Here is a 16770-nt window from a genome sequence, read left to right as displayed (position 1 = left end):
TCAAAACTCCAAGGTCGCTGGCTCTGAGCATGGGCTCCTCAGTGTGGGGTCACTGGCTTGAGTAAGGGGACACTGGCCCAGCCACTGTCAAGGAATGTAGGAGAAGTTCAATGTACAACTAAAGTGAAAGCAACTACGAGTTGCTTCTCAGCGTCTCTCTCCCTTCCTGTATTTCACTTGCTTTCTCTCAAAATAAATAAAAATAAGAAATAAAAGTGTGCACAGTCGCACCACACTGGCTGCTAGACAGAGCACAGGAGCTGCAGTGAGCTACGACTGTCCCGGCGCTCGCACAGAAAGTTCCCTGGCCCCACGCTCACCCAGCACTCCTGCCTAACTGGTCAGCAGGAAACGCTGTCAGGCCAGGCGGGACGGGCAACACATGAGCAAAGGGGCAGTCAGGGAACGCCCAAGAGGCCCTCAGAGCTCCAGGAGGAAGGGCCCTGCCAACGACCCGCCAAGGGGACTCCACCCCGAATCGAGGCATTTCTAGCACTTAGGAACGTGAGTTTCAGAATGAGACAGCCTGAATTCGGTTAGTCCTGCCACCTACTAGCCACTGACAAGCTTTATGAATCTGGGCATTTAAGTAGTCTGTCTTAAAGGTGTCCTCACCTTTAAGAATGACAATAATAGTGCTCCCTACCTACTGGTTACTGAGGATCAAATGGAATCACGCTGGCTAAGCATGTCTGTGGGTTTGCACAATGTCCAACAAACAGTGCCTGTGCTCTGGTGAGAGGAGAGGGCCCAAGGCAGAGCCCACCAAGACGTCAGTGCAGCCCTGGCCCACTCCATGTCTCCAACCTCGGCTGTACCTGGGCCTCAACGTGACAGACTTATACCCTGGCAGCAAGACCATCTGGGACAGGGGTGAACAGAGCAGGGAAAAGAGCACAGCTCGTGCTGCTCCAGGGGGCTAGCAGCCTAGGCGCAACCCACCAAGCAGATGGCCTGGGTTCTGCAGGGCACAGTCTGGCTTCGCATCCCTTACTTGCCGCCTTGTGACTCAGCCATCAAAAAGGAAGCATTACCACAATGACTACTAAAGTACCGGTGTGGGGATGAGAAATCCTAGTGCACAGCGCCTAGACACTGCCTAGCACACAGCTGGTGTTCTAGCTCCGGACCGAAAAAGGCAATTCCCGCGGAAGAACGGGACTGCGCCCCTTGGGATAAGGCCCTAGATCATCCACCCCTGTCACCCCCACCCCCACCCCCAGCCCCAAGGCTAATCCAAATCCAGCTGACGTGCAGTGCTGAGCATGCGCTGTCAGACACTGAGCTAGACCCTTCCATGTCCATCTCCTTCAGCCTCTCACTGTAAGGGTAGCTTTACGCCCTCTGCTCCAGGTGCTCCTGCAGGCTGTGTGGCCCTGCTTCACCATCACCTCTACAGCCTCCAAAGCCCCCAAGACACCACCACTAGTCATGCTTTTTACGGCAGCCAGGCTCTGCTGGGACTCAAGTGCTTACCCCCTGGCTTCTGTGCCCTCTGTGGGTTCTGGAGAGACAGTGTCTAGCTTGACCCACTGAGCCAGAGACCTCAGATAGGGCCTGGCCTGCGTAACAAGAGGCTACTGCTAAGTCACATCTCACAGCCTCTTGCCTAGAGCCAGTGGCCTCCCTAATGGCTGTCAACAAGTCAGTATTTGCCACCATCCCTTTCCTAAAGTTTATCAGGAGGGATACACGCAACTGAGGTTTGTTACACTTCAGGCAATTGTCTAGTTGGCCGTCTATACCTCAGTGGGGGGGCTGAGGCTCCAGTGCACTGGGCCTTGCCACGCAACAGCTACGTGGTGGGGCCGTGGTGGGAGCCAGGTCCACTCCGTGGATAGCTTCCTGCTCAGCATCCAGGAACACTGGGGAAGTGAGGGGAGGAAAGAGTGAGGAGGAGGGAAGGCAGCTCACCTGTTTCATTTCCTGTGGAGTGTACAGCATGGTCCGGATGATCATCACCCGGTCCAGAAGGTCAAGAGGGATGCCATGAGGAGAGGTGATATCCTCAGTGCCCCTGCAAGAGCCAGAATGATCACATCACCCTGGGCTCTTTGAGACCGGACTCTAGAGTCTAGACATTGAAAACTTGCAATGACTAAACAGCTAGTTCATATCCTGAGAGTCTGAGCCCGCGTACACAAATTAACATTCAATGTCATCAGAAAGAACTTTATTACTTTAGCAAATATTAATACCACAGGAAATTTGGGAAAGGGGAAAAAAGCCATCTAAAATTGTATTTACTAAAATTTCATATCCACATTTTTATAAACTACACAAAGTATGGAGGGTTTTGTTTTTTTTTTTGCTTTTGTCCACGTTGCTTTAGTCTTTATTTTTTGATGATTTTTATTTACTGATTTTATTTTTTAAGGGGGAGGGGAGGGGAGGAGAGGGGAGGGGAGGGGAGGAGAGGGGAGGGGAGGGGAGGAGAGGGGAGGGGCTTGAACCATGAACACAGGTCCTAATCAGCAGGGCACAGAGGGGAAAGCAAGGGACGTGCCCAGCACCAGCAGCACAGCCTCTGGACAACCTCAACGGAGAAAAAGCTGCTCCATTGAGAGCCAGCGAAACGGTGAGTGACCCACAACAGTTCCAGGGCAAGTCCAGGTGCATCAGCGATCGGACTGCTCCAGCACGGCCCCAGCGCTGCGCTGACGCTCAGGGGCCAGGCAGCGTCCTTCTGGACTCCCAGCACCCCTGCTGCCAGGTGACGCAGCCGCCAGGGCTCTGCTGCCCTCACTACCCTGCTGCAGACTTCCAAAGGGGCTCCTCACCATACACTTCCATGCTACTAGTGATGCTGGGGCCAGGCCCCTATTTGCAAACAGGAGCAGAGAAAGCCGAAAGAGCGAGAAAAGTATCAAGTGTGGGATAGTGATGCTTGGCCTCGTGAGCTGGGAGGAGGGTGTGCTCTTTAGGGCTCACAGGCCTACATAATACTCAGGAGGAAAAAGAATCTCAGCTAAGTCCCTTGTCCCAGCCCTGGGCCCCTCTTGGCAGGGTTGGCATCAGATGAGCATTTGCCTGCCAGTTATCAACGCCTCCCCTTTTCAAAGGAAGACTTAAAGGAATGGGGGGAGGGAAGGCACCAGTGTAGCTCCCAGATCTGGAATAGAGAGAAAATGGTGGTTTTGTTACCGGTTTCATTATCAGAAAGACCTGGGTTGTCATTCTACCTTCATGACCAGGGGCAAGTTATGCTGCTAATCTATTTCCCCATCTGAGAAATGAAGCCAAGAATACTCACCAGAGCTGGTGGTAGAAGTTAACATATGCGATGTCACCCAAGACCAGCCTGTCTGATCTTACCTTTGTCCACTCCAATTGAATGACCAAATCAGGCCACACTGTAACCCCAGAGACCTGATGGGAGGCCCTCATATTCAGTAACATGGTGGCTATTGTCTTTGGTGGCCATAACAGATTGAGGCTGACACATGAACTAACTTTGAAGGTAAGCCACTTTGGCATGTTTCTCTCAAAATGAACATATCCCTTCATCCCCATTCCAACTCATCATGTGATAATGGGTGTAATTAAAGTGATCCCCGAGGAACAAATGAGTCCAGATGGAAGGTGGAACTCCTCATGGCTGGCAGACAGCCACCTACCTGATGACACAGTTGCCTCGGTTAGATGCAAAGATGACAATGGGGGCAATAGAAGATTCCAGGGCCCGGTGCAGGTAGGTGAAGCACTCAATGTCCAGCATGTGGACCTCGTCAACAAAGAGCACACCTGGAACCAGCTCAGCAATGCCCTGATCAATGTACTTGTTCACCACCTTGTTGATCTCCCCTCGGAGTTTGTCTAGGAGACAGCAGGGTAGACACGCAAAGTCAGTACCGGGGGTGGAAACTGTCACCTTTCCTCTTTTCCTACCATCTGACTTCAACCCAAACCCAAGTTTGGAGCTGGTTTTACTGCTATCTGTGTGACCCAGGCAAGTTATGTCCCTACTCCAGGCTTCAGTTCCCCATCTGAAAGTAGGACTAACCACACCGAAGTTACAAAACTGGCACCTTTCCGTAAACATGTGCTTTGAGTCCCACTGCCCACCAGGCCTGATGACTCACACACAACCAGACTCAGCTCCCTGGCTGATCCGAGACACCACGGTTTGGGAGTCCCGGATGAAGTGAGTCCCCACGTGCAAATGTCCCTGTTCTGCACTAGTGAACAATGACCCTTTCTTTTGGCTCCGCTTGGCAAAGATTAGATTGATTAACTTTCAGTCAAGTGCCTGAACAAAGGAATGAGCAGAAGCTGTGTGGAGAGTTTCCCTGGAGGGAAACTTGTGAGAAAGGAAAGGTTCTGAGAAAAGGTCCAATCTCTGAATTCTAAGAGGGATGAGTCTCTCCAAAGTTAAAGAACCCGTCTAAGATCACAGTAATCATTTCCCAAACCAGCTCCTGTGCTGCATTAGGAGGGAGCTGCTCACACACACAGAACGTGAAGATCTGATTCAGCGCCTCCCACCAAAGCCATGAGACAGGGATGGTCAGAGTGTGCATAGTCAAAATCGCATCAAAATACAGTAACTGCTCTCGGCAACTCTAATAGAAAGACCTCAGATTACTCTGCTTGCTAATAGTTTATAGAAAACATGTTTTAATGTTTAACATTTGGTAGTAACAGAAAAAAAGAGGGGTGTACCAGTTGGGAAGAGAAGCAGGGTAAACTGAAGATGCACACGTGAGCAGCAACATTCCTGGCAAGTACTGGGGAGCGCCCGGAGGCTGAGCAGGTGGAATGGCGACCCTGGCGAGCGAGGGGAATCTGGTATTCAAACAGCAGAGCTTGCTGTGCTCGAGTGTGCTCTGGCAGGGGCTATTCTGCAGAGCTGGGGCAAAAGAACCCACATTTCTGGGACCTCAAAGGGACTAGAGACTGTGATGGTGTCCATCTCCGAAGATGATGCAAAGAGACTGACTGCGGTCAAGAGGGTGTGTGCACAAGCATGGCCAAAGAGCCCTGGAGTGCCTGCTGTCTAACCTGACAGGAGCCGAGAGTCAGGCTCTGAAGGAAGAGAAAGAAAGAACCCGTCCTGAGGCACTGCCTCAGCTCTGGGGGAGTCACAGAGCATCACAGGGGAAGGGCATCAGACCCAGCTCTGCAGCCCTGCTTCGGGCTCACAGGCCTGCGGTTTCTCACCTGTGATCTCCGTCTTCTTTGGCTTCATTAACTGGCCCATCATAGAAAGGATGTCTTGTCCCCCCTGGGTGAGAGAAGACTTAACAGAGTCAGTGCTGCTTTCTATGGCGGCTGCAAAACACTCACCCACCACGACCCCCATTCCACCAGTTCCCAAAGTCATCTTGACAGGGCCCCAAGGTATACAGACCTGGAAAAGCTTACGGAATATATAAACTCCCCTGGAAAGCTTAAGGAATTTATCAACACAAGAATTTTTAAGAGGTTCCCCCTGCCCTGTAAGAGTCAGATTAGACCCCTTCGTAGAAGCACAAGCTCTGGGGCCTGCCCCGGCCTCCAGCTCCAGTCACCTCTCTTTCCAACCCCGTACACAGGACTCCTAACTGTGCCCTCAACACCCAAACTCTTTTTCATCTTAACGCTTTCGCATATTCTAGTCTATCTGCCACAAACTGTATTCTTTTTCCCAAGAAGCTCCCAGCTATCCACTAAAGTTCAGGTCAAAGGTCTCCTGTGGAGCATCTGACCCCTCACCCCTACCTGATGCTCCAGCTCCCTTGGGGACAAAGTGACTGTCCAAGCAGGTACAAGGATATACCTAATCATGATCCCATGCTCATGAGACTCAGCGACACAGTCACACTGACCTGGTACTGACCTGGAGCTATTCAATTTCATGAGCCCACCCCTGCAATAATAACTGACTCCTAGTAGGCTTACCCTGACTGCACACTCCCGGCCAGCTCATTGGAGTGCAGTCAGAAAGAGGAAGCTGCTATTTTGTTATTTTCCCAGCAATTCATGACCACCTGTTGGTTACCAGACCCTGGGACATAGAGGTGTTCACTAAATGTTCAACTGTAAAAGGTAGCAAATGTCTCCTGAGGACTAATAACATCTGATCATCAGGACAGCCCTGAAGGCAGAAAATATATATTATATCCTTTACACAGAGGAGGAAACTCAAAATCAAAGAGCCCCAACTCACAGAAAACCTGGAGACCCAAAGTGACTCATTAGCTTAGCTCACTAGTGTCAGAGCAACACAACCCCTTACTTCCAAGTCTCGGCCCAGCCTCTTTTCGAGCCCAAGGCTCCCATAAGGTTGATGTGGGGCAGCCGTTCCACAAGCCAAGGGAATCTATTGGTCCAAGATGATTCTTCAGCAATATCTTAGCCACGGCTCCAAAGGACAAAATACCCAAGAATACAATTTCAAATCAGAAAGCCTAGTCCCTGCTAGTGAAGAGACAGATGGCCCCTCTTAGGATGAAAAAGAAACTAAACTCAAAGGCTACTAGCAGCCTGACCAGGCGGTGGCGCAGTGAATAGAGCGGTCAAACTGGGATGCGGAGGACCCATGTTCAAGACCCCGAGGTCGCCAGCTTGAACGCGGGCTCATCTGGTTTGAGCAAAGCTCACCAGCTTGGACCCAAGGTTGCTGGCTCGAGCAAGGGGTTACTCGGTCTGCTGGAGGCCCACGGTCAAGGCCCATGTGAGAAAGCAATTAATGAACAACTAAGGTGTCGCGACAAAAAACTAATGATTGATACATCTCATCTCTCTTCATTCCTGTCTGTCTATCCCTCTCTCTGACTCTGTTAAAAAAAAAAGGCTAGCAGCAAGGAAGAGCTGGGTTTTTTAAATCACACATTTCCCAGAGGTGTCATAAAGTCACACTATATTTTCTCACAAAATATGCATCTTCTACTCAGCATGAGGCCCACAAACAGTTCCCACTCAAAGATACAAAACTGGAGATTCTGCTAAGCAGGAGGAGACAGAGCTCTGTCAGGCTTGCTGAACACGCCTGCTCTTCCACCGTGAACATGCAGAGAATCCCAGGTGTGAGCCGCTGCTGGCTGCTGGCTGCTGGCTGCTGGCTGCTGGCTGCTGGCTGCTGGCTGCTGGCTGCTGGCGGGAAGCCACAGACACTGCCTAGCTCAGGGCCAGGGGCCTGGCTGGGACGAGGAACAAGGCACGTGAACACAGCTTTGACTAGAGCTACTGAACTGGAACAAAGGAGTCCCTTGTAGCTCCTGTCGCTGTTAATTGCTAAACATTACTGACAGAAAAGGACCCACTGCCCTAAGAAAGGGCAGCTAGACTGACAATTCCCTCCCAGAGTTTCCGAGCTAGGTCACCTAGACAAAGGCCGTTACCTGGGGCCGCGCATTGGCCACGTCCAGGTCATGCAAGGTCACATCCTGGATGATTTCTTTCTTCTTGTGCACATCCCCCTTTGGCAAGGGGACATACTCTTCAGCTTCAAGGTCGAATTCTGTGGCATAAGTATCACACCTGCCCTGCCTCTGCAAAAGGAAAGAAAGCTGAGGGCCCAGCAAGTTTTAACTGCCAAGTCCGCAAGTGGCACACTGCTAAGCGAGATCAAGTCTCAGTTCCTGAGGATGGGCCTGACCACCGACCCGACCCGATAACTCCAGATATGCCCCTCCCCTCTGCTACCGAGAGAAGGAGCTATCTGCTCATCACTGGGCTCCCACACCCAGCTGAAAAACACCCGAAACACGCGATACTTTCTCCAAGTATACTTTTCCTCCTCCTTTTAACTGTATGCAATTCCCGACAAAGGGCAAATACAGTAGATTAACTAGAGGTGGAGGGAACTGTTCAGACTCTTTTGTAGGTGGGTGATTTATTATATGATATGAAGTATTATGCTCATCCATTAAACAGTGAGGAACACTGTGCAGGACACTGAAAATCAGATATAAAAAGAATGCCAACTAATGCAACATTCCTTTCCACACGCATATATCTTGAGAAGAAAATACTGAAGAGATAAGAGAAGATTAAATACACTGCACATTTCAATTTAAAAATGACTACAGTTGTTCTGCTTTCTCACCCGGTACACCCCCCTCTGAACAGGTTTTAGTAGTTTTCTAACAGACTTTTTAGAATGAAGATAAAGGGAAAGCAAACTTTATAAAACATGAAGGGGCAACTGCTGACCTTCTGTCAGCATGGCACCCAACACTCCCCCCACCCCCACCCCCACCCTCACCCCCAAAGAAAGCAACTTCCCGGTCACCTAGGTTGCCCCAAGGCAAACAGACCACACCTTACCTTCACAGCTCCACTGTTGGCTTCAATGTAAATCACATCTCCAGCCTCCACTCGCTCTTTCTGCAAACTTTCAAAAATGCTGGGGTCCAGCTTAAAATAAAAGAAACACAAAAAACCTGAAATCAGCCTGACCTGTGGTGGCGCAGTGGATAAAGCGTTGACCTGGAAATGCTGAGGTCGCCAGTTCAAAACCCTGGGCTTGCCTGGTCAAGGCACATATGGGAGTTGATGCTTCCAGCTCCTCTCCCCTGTCTCTCTCTCCTCTCTCTGTCTCTCTCTCTCCCTCTCTCTCTCCTCTCTAAAATGAATAAATAAAATAAAAAATTAAAAGGAAAAAACAAACAAACCTGAATCAGAACTGTAATACATATCTTTATTTCTGACATACTGTAAAGTATCTTTCCATAAGAGATTTGAGATAGCTAACAACTGCATGGAGAGAGTGCACGTGTGTGCGCAGGAGGTGTGAGGCTGGCTTTGGGGTCTGAGTGTCCTAGAGAAAGCAGGCCAGTGAGCACACCTGCATGCCAGGCAGAGAGGGGCCCAGGAGGAATCTAGCCTCCTTTTTTCCTTTTCTCCTAAGGTTGTAAACTGGCAAATATGGCCCTGACTACTTTTAGATGGCCTACACCAGTGGTCCCCAAACCCCTGGACCGCGGACCGGTCCGTGGGCCATTTGGTACCGATCCACAGAGAAAGAATAAATAACTTACATTATTTCTGTTTTATTTATATTTAAGTCTGAACGATGTTTTATTTTAAAAAAATGACCAGATTCCCTCTGTTACATCCGTCTAAGACTCACTCTTGACGCTTGTCTTGGTCACGTGATACATTTATCCGTCCCACCCTAAAGGCCGGTCCTTGAAAATATTTTCTGACATTAAACCGGTCTGTGGCCCAAAAAAGGTTGGGGACCACTGGCCTACACTGTCCCTGGCACCACAGCCCCCAACGCCCCTGTAAAGACTGCTGTCCCTGCTCCACTCCTTCGCATTCCTCACCTTAGGTCCCAAAAGAACTTTCTGCAACTGAAGCCAGACCCTGCTTATGCTGTGGCTAGCATTTCGTGGGCCTATAACTTTAGACAAAGCATTGTTTCTTTATCTAAATAACAGCACCCAGATGTGATCACAGCTGTGTAAAATTCCAAGGGAAGCCTACACCACGATCTTGCCCAGCCTTTTGTTTGCTCCACTTGCCCGCTGCTTATATCTCCAGGAGTCACCCGTCTCAGAGACTATTGCTCTTCTCCAGGCCATCCAGATTCAGGCTACCCTTGGGATTAATATTCAAGAAGAGCATCTTTTATAAGGGAGTTAGTATTTAGAAATAATAAGTTTCTCTCAGTTAAACTATTTTATAATGTGGAAAGAACTTGGGCTTTGTTTAAAACAAAATTGACTCCGTATTCGGTAAAGTCAGACACAAAAAAACACATTGTATGGCCCATTTGTAGGAAATGTTCAGAAAAGGCAAATAGTATACAAAACAGAAATTAGATTAGTGGTTGCCAGGGGTTATGGGTAAGAAAGGGAAGCTATTGTAATCAGGCATGAGGTTTCTTTTGGGGTGATAAAAGTAAAACAGGATGGTTGTACAACTCTGTAAACAGATCTAAATTCTTTGAGTGGACACTTGAAATGGACGAGTTTTATTTAAAACTATATCTCAGTAAAGTTGTTGCAAATGGTAACTGTGAGGTCAGTGGGCAATGGGGGAAGGTCACGTGAGGAACCAGACCCGGGAACTTTGGCTGGAACTGCCCACACCCATGCCCGCCAAAAGAAACTTCCCAGGAGCCCTTTGAAAAAGAATGACTGGCCCTGGCCAGTTGGCTCAGCAGTAGAGCGTCAGCCTGGCGTGCGGGGGACCTGGGTTCGATTCCCGGCCAGGGCACATAGGAGAAGCACCCATTTGCTTCTCCACCCCCCCCCTTCCTCTCTGTCTCTCTCTTCCCCTCCCGCAGCCAAGGCTCCATTGGAGCAGAGATGGCCCGGGCGCTGGGGATGGCTCCTTGGCCTCTGCCCCAGGCGCTAGAGTGGCTCTGGTCATGGCAGAGCGATGCCCCGGAGGGGCAGAGCATCGCCCCTGGTGGGCGTGCCGGGTGGATCCCGGTCGGGCGCATGCGGGAGTCTGTCTGACTGTCTCTCCCCGTTTCCAGCTTCAGAAAAATACAAAAAAAAAAGAAAGAAAAAGAATGACTGCCAGCCAATGAAATTTCACCACGTCATATCAACCTGACCACCCTAATGACCCTATAAATTACCCCCACACGGGAAAATCCGTGTGACTTCTCTGGCCCCCCGTCTCGCGGACCAGAGAACATCGTCCAGGAAGCACTCTACTAAATAAAGCTTGTGCTATTCCACACTTCGTGGCTACACCCTTCTTTCTCAACGGGGAAAATACTCCTTACAGTAACCACGGAAACAAAGCTCCGCCTCCCTGGCTGGCCGGGGCCTATGGCCTGCTGGACACTGCCATGGGCAGGAGGACAGTGGTAGGCAAGTCTAACACAGGGCATGGGATGAGGAAGGCACTCGAGCTGATGCAAGTAGGGCATTCTCCTTCACACCAAACATCTTGTGCATATGCTCAAAGCAGCTAGAAGTACTCGGTTCAGAAGGAAAAAATTCATCTCGCCCTTATGTTATTTGCCTAAAGAAACTGTGCAGAGCAGCCTTATGGGCAGCTGAAATCTAAGCTGCACATCCTATTTTATCCTGCACTGAAGAGTATACACTTTTTTTTTGCTTCAAGCATTTTTATATCAGTTAATTTCCCAAATGAACTGACTGAAGATGTAATTACCGGAAAAGCGGCAGATTCTATGAAGAAATCTAATTAATACAGAACGGGGAGATAAGGGGCAGGTTTAAAAGGCATATTTGCTGAGGCATGCTCCTAAGATGGAAACCTTGCTAGAAAAAAGAAAAACAGCCCTTTGAACAAGAAACATTTTTATGATCTCCATAAAACAGTGACCAAGAAACTACCTCGTAGAATCAAAGAACTATAAAATCACTGAGGGAAGCAAAGATGGAAAAATTATACTGCAAATTGTGATCAATCTACCACAGTTTACAGATGGAAAAATGGAAGCCCAGAGGACGTAACTGACTTCAAAAGGTCACACAGCAAGCTGGAGGGCACTCTACCACTTAACTAGTTGTATGATCCTAAGATAACTGCTTAACCTCTTTATAAGCCTCAGTTCCTTTGTCTGAGGGAAATTACACACACAAAGTTATAAATGATAATAAATGAAATATTTGTTGAAGCACTTAGCCCAGGGCCTGGCACATACATTAAGTAAGAGCTATGATGATATTATTTTATTATTAATAATAAAGCAGAGACTACAACCTAGATTGCCCTGTTTCTCTAATTCAGGGGTTGGGAACCTTTTTGGCTGAGAGCGCCATGAACGTCACATATTTTAAAATGTAATTCCATGAGAGCCATACAACGACCCGTGTACATTACACATTATTCAATAAAAATTTGGTATTGTCCCAGAGGACAGCTGTGATTGGCTCCAGCCACCTGCAACCATGAACATGAACGGTAGGAAATGAATGGATTGTAATACATGAGAATGTTTTATATTTTCAACGTTATTATTTTTTTTATTAAAGATTTGTCTGTGAGCCAGATGCAGCCATCAAAAGAGCCACATCTGGCTCGCGAGCCATAGGTTCCCGACCCCTGCCCTAACTGAAGGCTCTAGCAATAACATCCCAGTTACTACTTCTTAGGTAATTTGGTGCCACATCCAAAGCTACAACTTTTGTCCTTAAAAGAACTCTGTGAGTGCCCTGGCCAGTTGGCGCAGTGGATAGAGTGTTGGCCCAGTGTGTGGATGTCCTGGTTCAGTCCCCGGTCAGTTTACAAATGAGAAGCAACCATCTGCTTCTCTTCCCCTCTGTAATGCTGGTGGCCAAGTCCAGGCAAGTTCACATTGGATTTGGGCAGACGGCAGAGAAACTGCAGATCCAGAAAGTGTTGGGCCATTTCTCGCAATGGCGGATGAGCAAACGGGAAAACCACTTCTCAGAGCAACAGGAGAATGAACAGCAAAAAGGACCCTCACAGTGGCGGGCAGGCACCCTGCCATCTGCCCTGAGTCAAACCGCCGGTAGCCTTACACGGACTATGCAGACACGGCTCTGCCACGTGCTCATGCACTAATCACACAAAGTACAAAGCAAGCGAGCCTAGCACAGCTGTTTTACTTTTTTCTCTACACCCTTCCTCTCTCCCTTCTCTCTCTCTTCTCCTCTTGCAGCCAGTAGCTTGACTGGTTCAAGGGTCAGCCCTGGACACTGACCGTTTAACTCAGTGATGCTCGAATCAATAACTCAGTTACTGATTCGAGCATCAGCCTCAGATGGGGTTGCCAGGTAGATCCTGGTCGGGGCGCATGTGGGTGTCTGTCTCACTATCTCCCCTTCACTTAAAAAAAATAATAAAACAAACAAAATAACTCTGTGGTTTATGCAATTTTTATTCATATTTAAGAGATTAAGTAAAAGTTGCTTCTCAAAGGCCCCACCACTATCAGCAGCAGAGCCAGGGTTCCCTTTCAGAGGCAGCTGCTGCTGGCCCCTCCAGGCTGACAGGACAGGGTCTGAGAAGGGTCCTCCAAGGCCTCCCACAGCCCTGACCAAAGCAGCACCAGCCACTAAAGTTACTCCCACTAGCCGCTATGTCTTGACACACACAGGAGCTGCAGTCAAGATTCTGTATTTTGTCCCTTATAAGTCAATCTGTCATCCATTCTGCAACTCTTACCAGATTACTTAATGCCACTGCTTTCAGTCAGCATGAGCACTGAGATGGAAAAGTTAATGCCCAGGTTCAGAGCGCCCAGGGCCTCTGACAAACGGTCATAACATGGGATGCAGGACAGAAGAAGGTATACTCGACTAACCACACAGCTCACATGTTAACATGCACAATTTCCTAAGAGCAAAAAAGAAAAAGCTATCTTCACTGAGTCCAACTGAGTACAGAGCACCCTCCAAGACAGTGTGAGACCACCACCCACAGCGCACAGACAGCAAAGTGGGATGCAGCTGGAAGCACTTGCCCAAGGCCGCGCAGTGCCAAGAGATTCGGAGGAAAGAGAAGAGTCCACAAACATGTACTCACTTTCAGTTGTTTGGTGCCTTTGGCTGTTTTGAGTCCTATGATTACATGGCTAATGGTTTTACCATAACCCCCCATGGGGTTCTCTGTCTCACACGGGGTTAGCTCTGTGACTTCACCTTCATAAACCTCCTTGGTTTCCTTTATCCGCAGTCCTGGAAGAGATGGCAAAAGAGCCCTGGTCAGAAGCAGAATTTTCTTACTCCTTAACAGCCTTTTTTGCCACAAACTTCCATGTCACAAGAATTGACAAGTCAACCTTACCGATGTACATTCAAAGCTGTCGTCCCGGGTAGAAGAGCACTACAAACGCAAATACAACTGATGAAGCTATTTAGAATGAAGAACAGTTTTTGTTTGTTTGTTTGTGTTGTTTTGTTTTTAAGCGAGATGAGGGGAGATAGAGAGACAGACTCCCACATGTTTCCCAACTGGGATACCGGGCAACCCCCATCTGGGGCCGCTCACAATGGAGCTATTTTTAGCTACTGAGGCAGAGGGTCCATGGAGCCATCCGTAGCACACAGGGCTGACCTGCTCGAATCAATCAAGCCATGGCTGCAGGAGGAGGAGGAGGAGGAGGAGGAGGAGGAGGAGGAGGAGGGAGGGAGGGAGAGAGAGAGAGAGAGAGAGAGAGAGAGAGAGAGAGAGGAGACAGAGAAGGGGGAGGGGCAGTGGTAGAGAAGTAGGTGGTCGCCTCTCCTGTGTGCCCTGACCAGAAATCAAACCTGGAATTTCCACAGGCTGGGTCAATGCTCTACCTATGAGCCAACCAGCCAGGGCCAAGAAAAACAGTTCTATTTCAGCTTTTCAAAAGGACTTCCTAGATTCAAATCTAGAACTAGAAGATAAGCTATAATTCTTGAAATTGTTTAGACATCTGCTATACCTCCTAGGGATTAAAACTTAGCTTTAGTCTATGATCCTGCCAGTGAACCCAAATCCCAGGGGAGCAGCAATTACATGTGCCTTGCTTCGCCCCTTCCAACACTATCAAGCCTGAGCAAGGTAACTATATTAGTCAGAGCTCCATGCCAACAGCAGATGATACCTGATGCTGCTGTGTGTTCTGGGCATCTAGTTGACCCTCACTGCATACCCCAAGAAGAAATACCCAGTGACACTCACTATTTTCAAGTTTTCCAAGGTCACAAAAATAATTTCCAAAGCAATTACCCCACAGTGAAGCATTTACAGTTGTTAGATTTATATAAAGGCAAATGTCCCTCCTCATTCTAAACATCCCCCACATTAGCTGTTCAATAAATGTTGGTTGTCAAACAACAAACTAAGAATTGCTGCCAAATTAATTTTTAGAATATGACCTCAGTGCCTTTTTATACAATGAAGTACCTTTCCTTCCTTTCTGGCTTTGCCAACTCCTTCTTACAGACTCTCCGGTCAAGACCCGCCCCTCTAGAAAGCTCACCATCTGGATGACTCCAGTCAGCTCCGCCTCCCACTCGGCACTCACTCGTGGGAGCACAGGGGCTTGTGGGCCTGACTACCCTTCTGTTCAACTGTCAACACACTGCAGGCCCAGAGGAATGGATGAAGGAAGGAGGTCACTTAAGGTTGAGGGGTGTCATCAGGCAGACATCCAATACCCAAGAGACCTGCCTGAAGGTAACTTCAGCACCTTCTCTGTAAAGCCCGAGATCTCGAAGGTGCCACATGATGGAACAGTCCGTACCTCCACAACACCCGAACCTCAGCACCAAAGCTCAGGCCGTACCTCCACAACACCCGAACCTCAGCACCAAAGCTCAGGTCTAGCCTAGCTCAAACCTCCTTTTCCTCCAAAGTCAATATGGGCATGGCATGTCTCTGCCCATTGGTTCAGGAGGTCAGGGAGAAGTGACTAGAAGAACCATAAGAAGCTTCTGAGTTCTAACAAGGTCTGTTTCCTGATCTGGGTGCTGGTTACATGAATGTGTTGATTTTACAAAAACTCACCTAGGTATCTACTTATGATTTACACTCTTTTCTGTATGTGTATATATATGTGTGTGTGTGTGTGTGTGTATATACATATTATGCCACAATAACATTTACATTAAAATTTTAAAAAGTGGATTTTTCTAATCCAGCAATGCTAATTATTAGTAAATTAAGGTTTTCTTTTTTGTTTGTTTTTTTTTGTATTTTTCTTAAGTAAGAAGAGGGGAAGCATGGCCTGACCTGTGGTGGCGCAGTGGATAAAGCGTCAACCTGGAAACACTGAGGTTGCTGGTTCAAAACCCTGGGCTTGCCTGGTCAAGGCACATATGGGAGCTGATGCTTCCTGCTCCTCCCCCCTTCCCTCTTTCTCTCTCCCCTCTCTATAATGAATAAATAGTCTTTAAAAATAAAAAAAATAAAAAAAAGAAGAGGGGAAGCAGAGACTCCTGCATGTGCCCAACCAGGATCCACCAAGCAAGGCCATTAGGGTGTAATGCTCTACCCATCTGAGGTGTTGCTCTGTTACAACTGGAGCCACTCTAGCACCTGAGGCAAGGCCATGGAGCCATCCTCAGTGCCAGGGCAAACTTGCTCCAATGAAGTCTTGGCGGCAGGAAGGAAAGAGAGAGACAGAGAGAAAGGAGAGGGGGAAGGGTGGAGAAGCAGATAGTTGCTTTTCCTGTGTGCCCTGGCTGGGAATCAAACCCAGGACATCTACACACCAGGCCAACGCTCTACCACGGAGCCAACCAGCCAGGGCCTATTAAGGTTTTCTTAAAACAGGAAAACAAATATACATCACTGAACACTCCTTCTCTGAAAAAACACATACAGACAGCGACACATGTGCATGTATGTGCGCACACACAAACTCTCTTTCCAATTCCCAGAGTCTGGGTTAAACTGGGTTAAGGGATCCAAATGACTTTCTTGGAAACCACAGCCATGTCACAGGTAAGTTAACAGATAAATTTATTTTCAGAAGATTCTAAAAAACATCAACAAGAAACCCATTCTAAGTTGTTGTGCCTGCCATCAATTCAAAGGCAAGGGCATATAGTAGAAGGTGTGTAAAGAAGGGGTCCTTAGCCTGACCAGGCGGTGGCGCAGTGGATACAGCGTCAGACTGGGATGCAGAGGACCCAGGTTCGAGACCCCGAGGTTGCCAGCTTGAGCGCGGGCTCAACTGGTTTGAGCAAAAGCCCACCAGCTTAAACCCAAGGTCACTGGCTCCAGCAAGGGGTTACTCGGTCTGCTGAAGGCCCGCGGTCAAGGCACATATGAGAAAGCAATCAATGAACAACTAAGGTGTTGCAACACGCAACGAAAAACTAATGATTGATGCTTCTCATCTCTCTCCATTCCTGTCTGTCTGTCCCTGTCTATCCCTCTCTCTGACTCACTGTCTCTGTAAAAAAAATAATA

General features: G+C 48.5%; 1 protein-coding gene across 1 annotated transcript in view; it reads right to left on the bottom strand.

Moving 5' to 3' along the window:
- RUVBL1 (RuvB like AAA ATPase 1) overlaps nt 1–16770 on the bottom strand; it is a 48025-nt gene that overhangs the window by 7290 nt on the left and 23965 nt on the right. The window contains exons 4-9 of the mRNA XM_066352214.1: nt 13408–13559; nt 8251–8340; nt 7323–7472; nt 5161–5224; nt 3618–3816; nt 1915–2017 (exon numbers count right to left, since the gene is read on the bottom strand). Of these exons, the coding sequence (XP_066208311.1) occupies nt 1915–2017; nt 3618–3816; nt 5161–5224; nt 7323–7472; nt 8251–8340; nt 13408–13559 (758 nt within the window). The remainder of the gene's footprint in view (nt 1–1914; nt 2018–3617; nt 3817–5160; nt 5225–7322; nt 7473–8250; nt 8341–13407; nt 13560–16770) is intronic.

Source organism: Saccopteryx leptura, chromosome 11 (genome assembly GCF_036850995.1).
Source record: "Saccopteryx leptura isolate mSacLep1 chromosome 11, mSacLep1_pri_phased_curated, whole genome shotgun sequence".
NCBI lineage: Eukaryota > Metazoa > Chordata > Mammalia > Chiroptera > Emballonuridae > Saccopteryx > Saccopteryx leptura.
Note: the sequence above shows the minus strand (reverse complement) of the source record. Positions and strands in the feature narration are given on the sequence as shown.